Source organism: Mandrillus leucophaeus, unplaced genomic scaffold, assembly GCF_000951045.1.
Source record: "Mandrillus leucophaeus isolate KB7577 unplaced genomic scaffold, Mleu.le_1.0 Scaffold515, whole genome shotgun sequence".
Taxonomy (NCBI): Eukaryota; Metazoa; Chordata; class Mammalia; order Primates; family Cercopithecidae; genus Mandrillus; species Mandrillus leucophaeus.
In genome coordinates, this window is record NW_012105531.1 from 1016864 (window position 1) to 1036459 (window position 19596).

The 19596-nt window shown below is 37.4% G+C and overlaps 1 protein-coding gene across 4 annotated transcripts in view; it reads right to left on the bottom strand.

Annotated features, from left to right (window-relative positions):
- Nucleotides 1–19596, bottom strand: part of VCAN (versican) — a 119853-nt gene that overhangs the window by 17765 nt on the left and 82492 nt on the right. For all 4 annotated transcript variants that reach the window (XM_011996463.1, XM_011996461.1, XM_011996462.1 and 1 more), the window contains 3 exons: nucleotides 17323–17436; nucleotides 11860–12018; nucleotides 10409–10491 (listed from right to left, as the gene is read on the bottom strand). In XM_011996463.1, coding sequence (XP_011851853.1) covers nucleotides 10409–10491; nucleotides 11860–12018; nucleotides 17323–17436 — 356 coding nt within the window. The remainder of the gene's footprint in view (nucleotides 1–10408; nucleotides 10492–11859; nucleotides 12019–17322; nucleotides 17437–19596) is intronic.

Sequence of the window (19596 nt, forward strand, 5' to 3'; positions counted from 1 at the left end):
CTCCTTTACCCCAAGCTTGTTTGCACAGGTCTCCAGCTGTCTCTTATACACATCTAGATGTGTATAAGAGACAGTACACATACAGTACTTCTTGGCATTAAAGTAGTGCCTAAGACCTAAGACTTGGTAATGCTTCTATTAACACACATCTGTGTAGCAGATAATTTCCTGCCATAAATACAGTAGAGAACAACCAAAATGGTCAGCAGAGTAGACAGCAACCTACTTCTTGCAATGGGAAAACTGAGCTGTCCAATAGACAGACTTGAGAGCTCACCGAGAGTTTTTACACACTAGCCAGTCATTGGGTACAGTTCAAATTTGTGCCTGAGTAAAAAGCACAAATGTTTTCATACTGCAGACCTTCAGGATCTCATGTATAACTGAAACTGCAAATCTTGACTCTGTAACTGCCAAGGGCCTACTTTCCAACTCTCTATCTATCCATATATTATCTACAATTTTTCAGCTTAGATGCAGTCACCTTTTGTTTTTTAAAATTCGCCATAGTTTAGATTACCTTGAATGACCAACTAAAGATGATGTTGTACAGATTTTATGGGTTTTGCTAAGCACACCCCTTTGGGAAAAACCATTCTTGACATGTGTCTAGTCAAGCCATTCACAATATATTATTTTAATTGTCAGGAGAACTTACTGAACTTCAAATTATGATTTGGAAGTTTTTCTCTTGAACGGTTCAGTCACTGCTCTTCACTTACTCTCTTTTGCTCCAAACAGTGCTAATTAATTCACAGTAAAAAAAAACAAAAAATTCATTTATAAAAACCCTGAAAAAGCCCTCTCGGTTCACCTCCCAAGGAAACTGGCCAAGGAAAACTTTCTCGAGGGTTCTACTATTGTGTATAAAGTGAAAACACTGGACAGATAAGTCCTAATATATGCCTTAGTTGCTAGGATTTTCCTAAGCACTACATGTGTTAGTTTCATGCTGCGTTTGAAAAATCCTCTCATTTCACATATAACTTTCAGGATCACAGTATCATGCAATTTATACTAGAATTTAGAAACTACTCAAAGCTACAGGAACTTGATTTACAGATAGTATTATTCCTGTGTGTATCTGGGTGGAGTTCGGCGAATGCCGTTTGAAACACAAAATACAATACGACCACTAGGTGGTGATATGTATCTATTCTTATATTATGAATTAACAGCTACACCACTTAACAAAAGAGAACTTAGAATATGTCCCCCCAAATCGTGGTTATGTACTCCATGTAGCAAAAAAAAAAAAAAAAAAAAAAAAAAAAAAAAAAAAAAAAAAAAGATTGGGATATGTTCTTTCAGTTTGGTGAGTGAAAACACAAAGAGAACACTTTGCAAGCAGACAGACCTCAGTGAACCAGTATTTACCAACCTGACTGCATTCTATTCTGTTGAAGTCCATTCTATCTATAATCTGGATTTTCTTTCTGACTAAAATGTTCACCTACAGCAGTTGATTCTTTTCCATTCTGTCTTTTAAAATTATCAGGTGATTTACATCAATGGTGAAATTGCATCAGAACCAAAGCCAAATGTGTAACATCCACCTAAAATCCTTAGGACAGGTCAGATCATAGATCAACACCCAAGCACACAAATGCAATGTCTGCAGTGTGAATCACAGTTAGTTTGTTTTTCAGTAACAATTTGTCTAGATTAGCTATGAAAACGTGACACCTGCAGTAAGAGCTGACTTCTTTGTGTGCAAACTCTTTTCATCACCTGGGCCACTGCCGTACTCCCAGAGCTACAAAATTCAATCCAAACACACTGGATGCCAAGGGCAAGCAGATAACCGCCGAAGTAGGAAAGCAAATTCCAAATAGAAAACACTTTCCCAAGAGGACAGGTACCTGTTTTAAACATACGCCGATAAGAAACCATCTTTTCATTAAATAACAAACAGAATAACCACTTGGGGTTAGCACCAGCCTTTCAGAACACAGGTCAAATGGTTATCTGAAAAGAGGCTCTGAAGACTACTTATTACAGAAATCAAAACATTTGGTAACTTTAAAATGACTTTTTTATCCCTAGATGGCTGGCGTACACAATAGACATTTGTTTGCAGTCTGGAGGGGGAGTGGGCATTTAAGTTTGTCTTGTTTGTTAGGGGCAAATGACTTCCCTGCAAGGTAAAGATAAACCTTCTTCTGATCCTTGTACTCGCTTAAGGTTAGTCTAGTCTGGGTCCTTATTTATTTATATTTTAAGGGAGGTTATGGTTTTGCTGCTGTCTTTTAGTTGAACAGGGTAATTCGCTGACCGACAACTGAAAAGAAAAGAGCAGCTTTGTTTTAAAGGAGAAAGAGCCGTTTGTTTTGGTGTCACTACCCTATGCTGGCAGCCTGGAGTTGGATCCTACAAACATGAATATGCTGAAGGGAAGAAAAACTAACTTGGGGTCTCCTGATAGTTGTTAAAGTGGCAATATGCCCATTATTTTCCTAGCTGGCAAACCTCTGTGCGGGAAAGACAATCTGGCCAGCTCTTGAGAACAGCACTAATCTTGTGTAATAGTGTGAGCTCACTGCCCTACAAAGCAGTAATTATCAACGCATTTTCAGAAGGATGTGAGTTACTCGCACTGTGAGACCACTGTCAGAGAGGGGGCCTCAGGCAGAGACCCACAGAGCAACTTGCATTTAATCCATAGAATGAATGGTGCCAGTAGGCTCCTTTACCCCAAGCTTGTTTGCACAGGTCTCCAGTCATGAAGCGCTAACGATCCAAATGTAAGGAGAGACTGCCAAAACTCATTCAACATTTTTTTTTTGGCCTTTTCCATGGTTATGCATTGCCTTAAACTAATTAGCAATTAGATTTAAATATCTGCACGTGATTTTAAGGTTGCATAGAAGACTGTTGGAAAAGCATCTGTGAGATGCTACTGCACTAAATCTCCTTTTCTTATTCTTTATAATAATCTTGTCAATTATAAAACGATTTTCCAGTAGTGAGTAAATATGGTTCTTACAGCTGTTCAACCCACCACTTGTTGTCTGAACTGAAAGACAAGGCAGAGAGTAGGGTTGTGTTCTAGGACTACTCTATGACTCACAATATCTCATATTTAGAATCGGAAGAATCAGTTCTTGATTCCAAATTAAATTAAACTACAACACAAGTCGAAATTTTCATTAAGAACTCAGTAGTCTTTTGCAGAAAGGAATCTGAGAATTCTTCCACTCACGAGTAATGTGTTAAAGGATGAGAAATGAGCATATGTTTTCCTTGGCTTTTGGCTTAACACAATAAAGACTGTGAAGTTTAATGTAATTAAATTAATGTTGATATGCAGTGTGACTTGTTCACAGAGAAATGGTATTTGACTTAGAGCTAAAGTCACACCACAGCTGACACACATCCATCCGCAAACATTGTATAGAAAGTCTTCTAAGATTTTCAGGTGGGAAAAGGAAAATTTAAATTTTTGTTGTGGAGATTCTGTTTTGCATTGTTTTTCTGCCAAATCATGTGAAATTCTTTCAAACGAGCAGAAATCTACAAACAAGCTTAGAAAGCACCGGAATTAGTTAATACTCCATATTCTCTTTACAATGTCCAAGACATCTGGAAGAGGAAGGGGACTAGGAACGTTTGTGTTTATGAAAGGGTAATAATGATACATTGCTGCAGGAAAAGAATAATGGTTTATGGTCTGTGATTTGTTACTCCCTTTTTTCTGCCCCTTTTAAGTGTCTCTTCCTAGGTTAAGGGCTATTTCTTTATTGTTTCTATCTTTTTCAAAGTTGGCTTTTCTCACAATACTTTGCTTGACAGACTGATGTGTTTATTTATGAAAGAAGAAGGGGCCTCTGGATTTAGAGTCAAATCCACACATCTAGCTATTCTTGTGCATCAACTCGAATCAACTGGTGAAGGGGGACAAGCGGGTGTTGGAAATTGTAGGTGTTAAGTTGCCAAAGCTGAACTATGCTTACCAAAATGAAAAACAAACTGCAAAATTGAGTTATCTTCCAGAAATATTTTTAAGAAGAATTTAAGTTATGAAGATTAATTGTACAATTAATTGTACTAATTATCCTATCAATTAGGTTTTTTTTAGTTTATATCATAACTGCCATAGCAAGATGAGTTGGTTAGAACTAGAAAATAAGATATTTATGAATCTGTGATTTAGTAATTTGTTCTAGAACTTCCTGACCACATTTGGACAAATGGAGGAGAAAGTCTCTCTGTTTTCTCCCAACTGTGGAATGGAAAGTGAAAAGAAGGAAGCTGTGACAACTTCCCAGGAAGCAGGGAAGCCAGCAGCCTCATGGGGGGTGACATTTGAGTCCTGACAACATAGAGATGACAGAAGTAAAAAAAGTGAAGGGGATGCAGAAAATGATTTTTAAAATGTTTAGCAATAAAGTCAGGGCTTTTTCTGCAGAACAAACTAAATCTTCCAAAAGCTCCTCAATATTCTAAAAATGGAATGGCAATGTCAGTTTTATTCAGTCCTCACCTCTACACATGGCCATCTAAAGTGATGGTTCCCTTTGAAGTAAGTGCATCTGATCCACTGAAGACACCAGTGTCCAGTGGGGAGGGGTCAGCTTTGATGGCGCTGGGGGGAATCATTGAAGAAAGGCAAGTAAGGAGCCATGTGGAGCCCAGAGAATCCCCTCATGAGAATCTTACTCCAGAGGGTCCAAGAGAGAAGGAAGCAATATGACAGCTTTAAATGTCTGAGCTCCACAGTTTGATTTTAAACCACTTGTTGGAGAGGTTTATCAGACAAGAGAGTACGATGAAGGCATGTAAGAGTTTCTGATAGCTCTTTAATTGGGCTGTCCCATAGACACTATAGTCCTTAGTTGAAAACAGTGTTGTGAAATCATTTTGCCAGGAGGTATACTGATAGATAAATATAAATGATTCCATAACGTTCCCTGCCTGTCTGGCTTCCTCTGCACTTGAATAAACAGCCTCAGATAGTGGATTTACAAATGAAGCCCTATCCCATCTTATGCAACCAAACCATTCTTAGCCAAAGCATCTATAAAAAGTAAAATGAGCTGATAACATTTGGGAGTGATATTTCCTTTTCTTTGTTTCACTCCATTTTGGATATAAATAATAAGGTTTCTAAAACTCTTTTTTCTTCAGAAAGTATACCTACGGAATATGTGCCTATCTGGAAAAAAAAATCCTCCTCCAAAGTTTTGAGTAATTGTTGGTTTCTTAAAGTTTCATGGAAAACCAGCCCTGATATAACTCAAACCTGCAGGGGTGGCAGAGTTTGAAAGTTTACTTTCCATTTTTAATTCCCAAAGTTTATTGCAAAGTTGTTTCTAGGACAACCATGGACAAAATTGTCATCATTTCTAGTAAAAACACTTGTTTTCCTTTGGGTTGATACATTTATAAGATGCACTATGTTCGACTATATACTTCTATTTTTAAAGAATATCTTTTTTTTTTTTTTTGGCCTTTTCACCATAAAACCCATCTATTATGTTTTGATGTTTTTCATACTGGTACAACTTTAAATAAAATCTTTAATTTAGGTAAACAAAAATGTCGCAAAGAGATTCAGCCAAAAGACATAATGTGTTCATTTCAGGATTCAAAAGGTAGAGTTGGCTGAGCAATGTGTGTATACTGATTATCATTTGTTCATTCAAATATTTATTAAATATTTATTCTATGTCAACTACTCTGCTAGGTGCTGAAAAAACAGAGATGAAAGTTAATTCCTATCTCAGAAGGCTCAGTGTCAGCAAGTCAATTTCACAGGGGCCTGAGTTAAGATGGGAAGAGGAGAGAAAAGATGTGGGAGCACAGAAGAGGAGCTCTGAGTTATACCCAGCAAGGAAGGCTTCCTGGAAGGAGACCCTTGGCTATGCAGGGTATTTGACTATTTGTGAGATGAAATTAGGACAAGATGTGAGAATATGCTGAACACTAGGGCCAGTACAGGCAAAGCCCCCCAGGAGTGAGAACCCATGGCTTACTCAGGAACTGAGAGTATTTTTGAGGTGCTATCGCTTAGGAAGTGGCAGGCGGAATGGATTGGCTTTGTCTGCCGTACTAATAATTAAAATTTGATACTGAAGGCAATGAGCAGACACTGAAGAAGTTTAAGGGAGCAAGAAGAGTTCATAGCCAGGGAAGGGAAAGGTCATTAGCACTGGAAAACAGATTTGAAGGAAAACACTCTGACTAGTCATTCATTTAACAGTTGGTTTAAGAAAGAACTTATAAGTCAGCTAATAGTATATAAGCTAGATAAGAAAAGTTTGTTTAAGTTTGCCAGCTTTAATGTATATTTAACTTGGATGGTTTAACTGAGTGTCTTTGAAGATATTACTTGGGTGACAAGCAAAGCAATTCATTAGTGAAGTTATTTGTTAGAGTTTCCAATAAAGCAGTAGGTGCATTTTGCTATAGAGAGCAATCCTCAAGTTTACAATAGTCAAGTTAAAGAGTAACTGGGTTAGGAGACAGCCAAGTGACAAAGTAAAAACTGAAATGTATTAAAAGAAAATAATCTTAATATAAATCACAAGGATAAGGCTAGACACAATTTTCTTCATGAATTCACTTTTGTGAAATTTATTGGGCAAACACCCCAAATAAAAAAATTAATAGATTTTTAAAATATAACAGAAATAAGAATTTGGCATTTTATCAATGATAACAACATTCTATTATAGCGGCCAGTAATGTGGAATGAATCTATCAGAATCTCAAGAATAAGGGCAATTTAGATCATTTAGCCAAACAACATCATTAATTTAGTATATTAGTTGAATTAGTCTAGCTGTATAGCATAATAACATTAAATATGATACATTTATACTGCAAGTTTATTGAAAGCAAAGTTTAATTATTTCAGTAAAAAGGATCGTTGAAATCGAGACCTAATATAAACTTGTCTGTTCTTATTGGACTGTAAGGCTAAATATCAAAAGATACTTTAAGGTAAATATGAAAGGTTCTTTTTGTTTTAATACTGTTCTACCAACCAAGACGGAGAAGCTCTAATAAATCTTTCAAAGAAAAAAATGGAGGGAGAGAGGGTGTGGAAGAGGAGAGAAATCACTCCAAAACATAAACAAAGTCCTTAAAATTGCACACAGTCAAGTTAACACCATTCCACGTATAAGCAGATACCGCTCCCTGTGACCAAGACTTCACTGTTAGGGATATTTTTAAAAGCAAAAACCTTGGAGTAAACAGCGAAACAAAGCAGAATGATTTTATTCAAAGGCCTGCACACATATGGAATCCGTTAAGGGGATGGTGACTGTAGAAAAAACTACAAAGGAGTTTAAGGGACACCTAGGCTGTGTCAGAGAGGAAAAGGATAGAGGAAAGGGTGGTTACAAAAGCAAGAAAGTGGGCAGGAGATCAGTCGAATGCGAGGGAGACAGGCTCTAGGACAGATGGTCTGTTCTGTTCCAGAATGTTCAAAGTTAAGGGACACTCCTTAGCACACTTCTATTTTACACAAAGAGTGAATTAAGAAGAAACCAAGGGTCTGTCAGAGTTTTTTTCTGGATTTACTTGTGTCATTTCTTTGATAAACTTTGCTTGTTAATACATTTCATCACGTGTCTTCTTCAAACTGAGGCCCTCGGTGCATTCTCCATAATCCTTACATTTCAAGTGAAAGTGCCAACGAATTAAGAGTAAGGTTCTTGTTTACGTTGTATAATTATCTATATTAGCTTATGTTATCTTCCTCTGGAAGTTTCAGAGGAAAATTTCAGAGGAAAATCAATATTTCTTTTTTGACAAGGTGCAATGCTCACTAATTTACCACGTTTAGGACCATTCTAGACTATGGAAATGGTAACTGTTATGTTTTCAGAGTATTTGTGTACCTACATTAAAAATTAATGGCCACAGACAAAAACTAGTTGAGTTGCCTTGCTTTGGCATAGAGGAATAATGACATATGATGAATCAAGCTCACCTGTATGGCACTTGGCAGGGAAGATAAATTTCCTAAGATATTCTACAGAACCCACATAGCTGCCAGATATAGACCAATATGAAGTCTCTTTAACCAAGCACACAGGAATAAAGGATAACACTTTATCTCAGACACCATGAAAAATAAAAAGCAGGAAAAAGAATCACTTCTTGAAAGATGTGAACTGCTAAGGGAGAGACCAGAATAAACATCTAGTAACACACATACATGCTAAGAATAAAAACACACACATCAAATCTGTGTAACCAATGACAGATTAGAAATAGACGGGACTTGGTTCAGTCAGGTCAATGTGTAGGCAAAAGAGATTTTTCATACACTCCACCTGGTCAAATGCAGCTATTCTAGGCTCAGGGCTGGAATCTACAGGAACCCAGACAATAGGTACACTTTGGGATAAGTTATGGGCTGCATCTGCAAAGCACAAGTAAGTAGTAACTAGATAGAAATGGCCAGCTGAGTCCTGGGCAAGTCAGCTTCTGTATACATAATGGGGGCTCACAAAACCCTGCACTTTTCACTGGGCTATAAATAAGGGAAATTTGTGGGAGGTAGGCGTAATAGTGGCACCCTAAAACCCAATGTATTCCATGAGAATGAAGTACACATTTAACAAGGAAAACTCATTAAATGTATACACTGTATGATATACATTAATAAAATTATAAAAAACAGTTTATAATATATAGAAATAATCTCAATCATATGTTCACTTAGAAATTAATAAGAACAAAATTATCTTCAGTTAAAATGAATGTAATGTAAAGATTCATGCCATACCAATCGCTATTAATGGAATGGACCAGTATTATCCCCCTAAGTACAGCAAAATGAAAACATAAAGAGGCAACAATTGCAAATACACATCCAATACATCCAGCCAGGACAATTATTAATAGAAGAAACTGAGACTACTGATTCTAAGGTTGTGTTTCCTATAGTTTACTGGGAACATATTTTAAGAACAATCTACTTTTCCCTATTTTTCTCACATCTTGCCAAAGAACCTACTTAAGAACTTCAATGACAAACAGTGAAACAGTGTTGATTAAACATAAACAGTGGTGACAGAGAGAGAAACTCAAGTCTTATTTTGGGTTGCTCGAAGCAAAAATTTAATAAAGGATATACTCTTTTTAAAGCCAAGAAGGTACTGGTCAGATGAAACTGTGGCTTTGGAGACAAGCCTAAGTTCAAATTCTGGCTTCATCAGTTAACAGCTTTGTGATTCCAGGCAAATAGCTCAGTCTAACTGACCTTCCCTTTCTTCACCTGTCAAACAGGTGAAGGAAAACCCAATGCCTCTTGTAACAGTTATTGTGGGGAATAAACATATGCAAGGGCTTAATACAGTGGCTAACACATAGATAAAGTGAGTAGTGTGTCCATGACGGAGCAGCTTCCCTTAAGACACAGCAGAACTTCCAAAAGCAGAGATTACTTTGGCATCTGTTTTAGAATGAACCTTATATTTTGCCAAACTCATTAAATCCAAACAAGTGGCAGATAATGAATGAAATTGAAGTACCTAAGTAATTCACACACAAAAAGGCCTTTAAAATTATCTTCAATTTTTTACACTTTGTTTCTAATTTAGAATTTAATTTACACTTACTATCTAGCCCAGTGGATCCCAACTTTGCATTTCAGAATCGCCTGTGGAACACTGAGAAAATACAGCGGCTAGAGGTTTTGCTGTAATGGACCTGGGATAAGGCCTAAGCACCAGTTTTTAATTACATATTCCAGGTGATTCTAATGAACAGCCAGCACTGAGTACCACTAGTATAGCCAATCACATTTGAATGCTTTCTAAAAAATTAGATTTATTTGAGTTTAGTAGAAGTGACTCAAAACAGCTTCACCTGTTCTAAGAACCTATTATAGCCTTCTCAAAGTTGTGGCCAGCATTTCCAAGTCACTTCTTTCTTCAAAATATAGAAAACCAGTTGAAATACGTAATTAGTCAGCAGAGATTCATAAGATCATATCAACAATCTTCTTTAAGATAAAAATAAATGCATATTTTTGCTTGGAAATGTGCCATGCCTTATAGCAGATTTCCAATGCCATTTTTAAGAGGGAACGGTATTTTTTTAAAAGGACTTTTCTACTACATTTATTCTTCTCTTCTTGCTCTGAAGCTAGAAAAAGCAAAGATAACCATCTGAAAGACAGACCCAAGGTAATTCTACTAATTGTCTGGTTTTCTGGTTTGATGGAAATCTAGTACACTCCTCTTTTAAAGAGAATCACAACCATTGAAGAGAGAACTGGATGTTGGATCAGTTAGCTTGGAACTCTTCTAACCCTTCCCTGTTTCACTGAGTGACCTTGAACAAGTCACTTGTCTCCAGTCTAATGCACCCTCTGTAATGTGCAATCAGTGCACAGTACCAAATTTCCAGAAGGTAGAACTTGATATCATTTTCAAGGACATCTTACCAGTGTGCTGCCATCAGTCCAGCGGAAGTCATGCTCAAACATCTTGTCATTGAGGCCTATCCACTGATAATCATGGCCCACACCTAAGGGATAGGAAACCACACAGATATTGGTACTACTTTTCCATATATGGATGAAAATATATCAAAGAAAATTATTTTCAGGATGAATCATGTTTATTTAGTTGCTCATAAAAATCTCTCCTAGTCTATCTTTTGCTCTTCTGCCCAATGTGCTTTAAATGAAGAAGTTAATGTGCAAACACTGTAAAGCATTAAAGTATGACATAGACAATAATTTCCCTAGCAATTTACTATAATTAATTTTTTTTCCATCCTCAATCATGATAGAAACGTTCTATTTTTCTGTTGTTGTTGTTAAGCGATGCCATTGGCAAAAATTCAGTGGCCCAATGAAATGTGCCAGATCTTATCCATGCTACCCTCATTTTGGAAGCCATGTGTTTTTTTTCAAAGCATTTTAATTAGTGAACACCTAGACAGTTCTACAAATTTATCCTCAAAAATATTTACTTTTACCACAAGGTGAGTCACTGGCAAGGATATCACACAGTAAAGTTAGATGAACCTCTATCCAGATTACAAATTAACAAACTTCTAAAAGATAGTAGGCATCATGAGAAAATATTTAATAGAACATCAAACAATGCTTCATGAGGCTGGGAATGGTGGCTTAGGCCTATAATCCCAGCACTTTGGGAAGCAGAGGTGGGAGGATTACTTGAGGCCAGTAGTTCAAGACAAGCCTGGACAATATCGTGAGATACTATCTCCTAAAAAAATGCTTTATGAGCAACAAATTTCTACATATTGCTACATGAAAACCATTTGCCCTCCTTTTTGCTGCAGTTGAAGGAGTTATTAAACAGCTCTGATATTAAGTTTCATTAGCTTTCAATCTCCACCTATTCAAGTTCTTAGGATGGAGCTCACTTTCCACAGTTTAAAATATTTAGAAACTTGAATGAGAATCAATATGCCCAAAAGGTAAGATTAGGGTACTATTATTAACAATTCAATTTTAATTAGCAGGACAAAAATAACTGAAAGTAACTGTAATTTTAGACAGGCATATAAATATTCAAAATAGAGACTATGAAAGTATAACCACAGTAAGAATTCTATTGAGCCATAAGAATTGGCTGTTTTTGTAAATTTAAAAATGATCAAATAGCAATTTCTTATGATTCAACCTATAGCAAGTGTTTCAACCATTACTGCCGGCCGACTAACCAATGCCTACATATATTATAGTTGAATGTTTCCCAAAATGGGGGACTTAGGCGAGATGATTTTAAGTAACCCACAGATGAGGGATTTGATAAGTTGTATTATGATTGAAAAAGCTACTTCTTTTCACTTGCACACAGACAAAACTAAGAGAGTGATGAGAGTGAAGTTCCCGGAAACTCATGTCTATTTGGTACATACGATTAACAAACATTTGTTCTTCGTGAGACAGGATGCTTGTGAGATGGGCACCCTGCAGACGGCATTCCCGTTCAGCTGCATCCCATGTGCGTCGATGGGCAAAGTATTTGTAGCACTGCCCTTGGAATTTGTGCCAGCCATAGTCACATGTCTCGGTGTCTGAGAAGAAACAGGCAGGAGCTTATTAAACACACACACATCATTCAAACTTGGCACTCTGATCCAAGTGTTAATAGGATACCCAAGCCAGTATCTGTGCAATGTCCCTGAAGTAACTGATTCATAAAATTTGGTCATGATGACAAAGAAATTATTATAAAGTTAGCCCAATTGATTCGTGCGAAGTGGATGGCTGTACATCTTTGGACTGCAAAGGCAGCATCTAACAGCAACTTCCTTGATTAAAGCCAGAGAAAACTGGAAGAGGGGCCAGCCAAAATCTCTTGGGCGGCTATAGTGTTGGCTGGCTTACTTGTGAAGCAACTGGGGCTAATTCCTTACCAACACAACTTTTCTAAGAGACTCATTCAAGTGATAGATAAGAATTCCGGCTAATAGGATTACGAATGCCCTATTTGCATAACAACTTCAAAGGTTCTGGAAGTAGTCCTCTCCCACTTCCCAAAGAGATATCTGAGAAGTCACAGGCTCTTGTCATAGGAAACTGACAAAGAGAAAAAAATCCGTTATGAATAGGTACCTTTTGGGATATAACTAGAGCTGTATGCCTTCTTCCTAAAAAGAAAGGTAAGATAGGTAACGCCCAATGAAAATGCATCAAGATTTTAAGTTTATTAAAAATAAAACAAACTAAATTATTTAACTCATTCCCCTATTCCACCAGGTCATATACATATGTGTGTGTGTGTGTGTGTGTGTGTGTGTGTGTGTGTTTCACAATAAGCACACTATAACTGATATTCCAGTGAGATGAAATATTTTTCAAATATATCTAAATTTTACACTGGCAGTATCAGCTACACTTTCTAGGTTGCCAATTTTTACATAATTCCACAGGAAAGTAGCCTTGTTCACAGCAACTGTATTCTTCACTGGCAGTCTTCCCACAGAATCACTCATCCACAGGTGGGGTTACACTATATATTAAACCATAATCAGTAGAAATAATTTTGACTTTCACAAAATACACCCCACAATTATATTGAAGTTGTTGCATATAAAAACTAACAAAACTGCAAAGTTGATAGAATTTCAGGCACCAAGAAAACCTTCCAGGGGACCTAATAAGTATCTCCCCCCCACCCAAATATGCTGTTTAATAGAAGAAAACACGACTGTACTAAATTAATGTTTGCTTTATATGTTAGTTTTGGTGGCCAGATTGAAACTCGGATTGTCTCTTGACTCTCATTCCTGGTACTCCTCTTTCTATAACCGTGGGAAAGTATGAATTCTGAAAGATTTCATTTCTTTCCTGGCTTCAGTGATTAAAACCATACTCACACAACAGATGCAGCTTATCTGAGCGCAGTATTTATTTCAGTTTAGTCTATCAGGCCTGTTGTTTAGTTGCAGCCAGCTGACTAATTCTTTTGAGTAATGTGCACTGGAAGTTTTGCGTTTATTAAAGTGTTGTTTGGAGATCACCAAGTCTCATAGGAAAGGACTCAAGACACAGCTAGATGGTTTGGTATAAAAGTAGCACTCAGTGCCTCAAAATGAAGCAAATTTTGGCTACTTGGATGTAGTGTTTTCACTTTGGGGAAGTTCATTTGTAAGAATTTAGAGGTAAGGTGAGAGGGGTAGGAAGAACACAGCTCTTCCTATATGAGGGTATTAGTTTACAGAGGAGGAGAATCAAACATTTTTTTAGAACATTCTTATGCCAATGTAAATAATGTGATTTGTAATGGCATATAACTTTCCTTAACCATGGACATTATCATTTAACTTAAGATACACCATGTACAATTCTGGAGGATCTTAACCTCTTGAATAATACATCAGAAAAAACTTTTCTACATACCCTTTCTTATCTGCTATTACCCCAATTGGTTTTAGTTTGGTTTCCCCTTTTTTGTCTTTTGTGTGTGTATGTGTGTGTGATGAAGTCTTGCTTTGTCACCCAGGCTGGGGTGCAGTGGCATGATCTTGGCTCACTGCAACCTCCGCCTCCCGGGTTCAAACGAGTCTCCTGCCTCAGCCTCCCTAGAAGCTGGGACTACAGGCATGCACCACCATGCCTGGCTAATTTTTGTATTTTTTGGTGGAGACGGTGTTTCACCATGTTGCCCAGGCTGGTCTTGAACACCTGACCTCAGGTGATCCACCTGCCTTGGCCTCCCAGAGTGCTGGGATTACAGGCGTGAGCTATCGCACCCAGCCCTTTTTGTCTTCTAAATAGTTTATCATTAAGAATTTTTCCTCCTAAACAAGAAAACCCAGATGATCACAAAATGTAGATGAGTGACGACGTCACTACTAACAATGCCAGTCTCAGTTAGCAGATGCATACGTTCCTATCAGAACACAGGTCCAATAAACAGAGGCAGAGTTTCTGTTAAAACCAAACTGGGAGAATGTATTTATTTGTACTATCTAAATCATAGCTTCCCAATGATTATAAATATATCTAGTTTTTGTGTAAAAAAAATAAAGCCAACTATCCACATTGATTCACTTACATTTTTTTTTTTTTTTTTTTTTTAAGATGGAGTCTCGCTCTTGTCACCCAGGCGGAGTGTGGTGGCATGACCTCTGCTCACTGCAACCTCTGCCTCCCAGGTTCAAGCTATTCTCCTGCCTCTGCTTCCTGATTAGCTGAGATTACAGGTGCTCACCACCACACCCGGCTAATTTTTGTACTTTTAGTAGAGATGGGGTTTTGCCATGTTGGCCAGGCTGGTCTCGAACTTCTGACCTCAGGTGATCCACCCGCCTTGGCCTCCCAAAGTGCTGGGATTACAGACGTGAGCCACCATGCCTGGCCACTTAAATTTTATTATTCGTGAATTCAACAAATATGTAATGAAGGATAATGTGTCAAGCTGCGTCTCCCAGGATGCTATTCTGATAGGAGATATTATTCATAGAAATAGTCTATTTGTTTTCTCAACCTTACCTAAAAATTATGTGAAACTCTTTTTATTTATTAAAAGGCAACCCTTGTGGATGACATTTTCCTAAAAATCATTCAATGTATGGAAAGACATCTTATGCTTTAAAACTCCTACAGGTTTTAAAGAGGTTACAAAAAAATAGGTTGTTTCGATAGATTACAATACAAACCCAGATTGTAGTGTGCACAGCTCCTGGAACATAGAAGGTGAAACTATCACAAACAATTTCACCAAAAATGTATTCTTTTGATGCTGTACAGGTAATGTTTTCAACATCTCTGACATATAGCTGTCAAGTCCTAAGAAAGTGCCCATCCTCTATGCTTCTCACTTCGCAAGCTGTATCACTGACTTTGGCCAGGGCAGTTTGTGCAGCCAGAACTGCCTCTCTACTGTTCCAATAGCCTTTTCTAGATTGTGTATCTGTAATTATTGCACCAAAATGTGTCCCCCATTTCAGAGTAACTGTGACTTGGGAAGTTACTAGTGCAGAGAACAGAAAATGTCAGCTGAAGGAACACTGACACGGTCATCACCGAACTTTGGATAGAAAATTGTTTAGACAACAAAATTGCTGTTAATGAAGAAAACATTTGTTCTTAGGCAACCTGAAAAGAGGAGAAAAAAATCTTTCAGTATCCTGGCAATAAATCACAGGAGCACAGCTGCACTGCATAAACAGACTGGGATCGATGTTTCTCAGCAAAGAATGTGCATGAAAATCAAACTTGCTTGAAAATAAAATAGAAAGTACCTGAAAGTTAGGTGGCACCAGAAATAAAATTAATTAACAATTTTTACTTTCAATATTCTTTTGAAAAGAAAGAGGAAAGGTCAACAGCACCAAAGTCCCTTCCAAAAATCTGTTACTACTCAATCCATCAGATAAACATATAAATACAGGGTTTATCTTTGAGAGTTACTGTAGAAGTGTGAAGATATTCAGAGAAACTTGGGCTGTAGAGTTAAGCCATTTAGGTTCACTTTTCCCACTGTATGATTTACTAGCTGTGTGACATTAAACACATCACTTTTTTTTCTCTGAGCCTTAATTTCTAGCCCATTTAATGCATAGAAATGCCACGCCAACCAAATGAAATGTTCCAGGATGCATTTGATAGTCTGTAAAGTATTACATTTTCTTCTCTGCCAAGAGTTATGCTAAGTCACCAGGATCAGGGACTTTGTTTTGTTCGTATTTCTATCTCCAATGCCCAGAACGGTGCCTGGAAGACAGTAGGTGCCATGTTGAACAAATGATTTTTTGAATTGCTTCTTGTACTTGGAACTAACAGAAGCCAGAATCATGTTTAACATATTGCAATGTCTCAACTGTCTCAGGCTTTTGTTTTCTTCAACAAATGCCATCTTTCTAATGTTTCTACTTTAAGAAGAGGATCTTGCTTGGTCTATCTTTATATTCAAAACCTAAAACAAACAGATTCACCCTATGCAATAAAAAAAGAAAAAACCAACACCTAAAAATGTAGCCATCATCCATCCACTTGGAATGGCAATTCAATACATGCTCCTTTTGGATTTGCATTCATTGCAGTGACGTCCAGATTAACACCATGAAGCAGAATGTGGGACCAGACCAATGTGCCTGAGTGTCTAATGCATTTTCAGTTTGTCTGGTGGAATGGAAGTTTGGCACTGAACACTTTTATCAAAGCCAAACCACTGTACGAGTTTAAGTAGAGGAAATCGACATTCCAAAGCTGAGTGTGCTTAGCACGCAATCTGTTTCTTATTGATGGACCAAGAAATGCTCCCATTAACCACCCAAAATATACTCTCAGGTTGGCCATAAAATGCAAATTACAGGGATCATGAGATTCAAGCCATCGTGAACATAGGGCTTTCTTTCATTCAGAAAAAGTCAACCTTTCTTTAGTAGGAAAATTTCCTGGTGAGCAGATTCACAATATCTTCTACTTAGCATGTGCCAAGGCAAATGTATTCTAACAACTATATCAACTCATTCTCCAGATATGATTGACTATGAAAAATAAGTCCATTGAGTCTCAAGTGCTTAGAAGAAGAAAATAAAAACAGCTAGCATTGAATTCAGTACTCCTTCATACACGAGCCACAGTAAAGTCAGTGCTTAGCTTGTCCCCAAGAAAAATACATATGACAATATTCCTTCTATTGGCTGGATGTCTTTAAATTCAGCTCAGTGTGCCTGCCTGCAATTCCAGTCTATCAGCTAAACAACCATAATCAAGTCAACACTATGACTCAGACATTTTGAACTATCCATGAATAAGGAAACCTAAGGAAATGTGAATTTCCACTGCAGGAAAGAATATGCATTGAGGCCAAAATTGCTAAAAAACATCAATAATGTTCATCACACAAATGTTGCAATAACTCTTACCTTGTTCACAAAGTGCACCAACATAACTTGGAAGGCAGAGGCACCTGAATGTGTTAAAACCATCAACACAAGTGGCTCCATTCCGACAGGGATTAGAGTGACATTCATCAAAATCTGAAACAAAATAGTAAAAGCTCACAAAATACTTTCAAAAAGTATCAAAGAATTCCATTTAGTGTGAGGTTACAAGACAACATACAAGACAGCCAGTTAAATTTGAATTTCAGATTTTAAAAAAGTACAATTTTTTAGCATAAGTATGTCCGTGCTATATTTAAGGCAAACCTATACTATCAAGTTATTCCTTTTTTACTTGAAACTCAAATATAAGTGGCCATCCTGAATTTTTATTTCCTAAATTTAGCAACCCTAAGAAAATGTCAAAGGTATTCAGAGTAGGGTCATTGTCTCCACTGCTAATAAATGAAACAGATAAGCCCCAAAACTAATGAAGAACCAACACCCCCAGCTTTCCCACCTCCAATCATGGCTCATTCTCTGATTACCTCGCACATGGAATACTCAAAGTATCTAACTGGCCTCACCATCCCTGGGCCCTTTCCTCTCCAATATATCCATCACTCTGCTAAATGTCATCTTTTTAAAACACAGTCATAATTTTATTCTTTTACTTTCAAACATTCCATGGATCCCAACTGCCCAGGGCAGCAGTCTTCAAGGTGAGCTCCCTGGACCACAGCATCAGCATCACCTAAGAATGTTAAAAATCCACATTTCCAATTCTACCCCAAATCTACTGAATCATGTACTTCGAGGTGGAGACAACAATCTGTTTTACCAGCCCTCTGATGCATGCTAAGGTCTCAGAATCACTTGACTAGAGTGTGAAGTAACACTATTCGGTATCCTGAACTCAGGACCACCTTAGACCGTCAGGGCTTTCTAGACCCAACCTGCTTTCTGGTACTGTCTCCCAATATGTGTCTCTCTCCCAAACCCCTAAGTAGGCATACCTGGATCCAGGCCGTCATTCAAATGCCTTCTGTAGTTTTTGGCCTCTGTGCTTTTGTTTGTTGTGTCCATATCTCCCTCCACCACCTGTCAAATCTTCCCAACTTTAAAATCTATGTCAAATAAATCTTTCTACACAGATTCTAATTTTTCTACATATGATCTCCCCTGATGAAATTAGTGACTTTATTTCCATAGCATTTTGCAATTACACTAAAAATTTAATGTTTAAGAATATTTTTAAATGAATAAACAAAGCAAGTTAAATTTCTCAGTCATATAATGTATTCTTACCTAAAGAAATGGTCTTAGTAATGATGCTATTATATAGTAATAATACCAAACATGTTTATGGTGCTTGCTGAGTGCCAGACACTTTGTCACCCAGCCTGGAGTGCAGTAGCATGAACACGGCTCACTGCAGCCTCGACCTTCTGGGTTCAATCTATCTTTCCACCTCAGCCTCCCAAGTAGCTAGGACTACAGGCACAGTTAATTTTTGTTTTTTTTTGTTTTTTGTTTTCTGTTTTTTGTTTTTTTTTTCAGAGGCGGTGTTCTGCCATGTTGCTCAGGCTAGTCTCGAACTTCTGGGATCAAGCGATTCGCCCACCCTGCCCTCCCAAAGTACTGGGGTCATGGGCTTGAACCACCGCCCCGGCCTCGTTGACTTTTTTTTTTTAAAAGTACTCTTTTAATATGAATGTTGGGATTGTATCCCAATATTTATGTATAATTTAAAGTGTTATTGGTGAGCTTTCTTTACTCAACCATTGTAAGCAAATCAAGCAAACCTTCATGATATCTCTAAAAGGAACATCTGGACAACATATTTCATCATTCTTTTCTCAGAAGTGAGGTCTATATGTAACCAAATCAACACTGGTGCCTTCTTTTTTCTTTAAAGAGAAGGATGCCTAAATAAGAATATGTAAGGGTCAATTATATTCCTTGGAACCAAAAGAGAGGCAGGAACCAGCAATTGCACAGCTCCCTGAGGCAGAGGCACGTTGGGCTGGTTCCTGCGAGTCAGGGAAGGGTCTTTCCCATTCCAAATGACAAGAAAAACTTATCCGAAAACTAGGGACTAAGGTCTCTACCTTTTATTATTTTCCTAATTTTTAAGTCTAGCTTCCTAAAAAGATTTTTATACTGAAATTGATTTTTATTTATATGCAGATTTGGGAGATAGATGTACATTTTTGTTAATATTTATGCATCTTTATATTTGTAAATTCTACCTGTAAAAACCACAAAAAGACTCAGCAGGCCTCACTGAGTCTTGGGTATGTTAACAGAATTCAC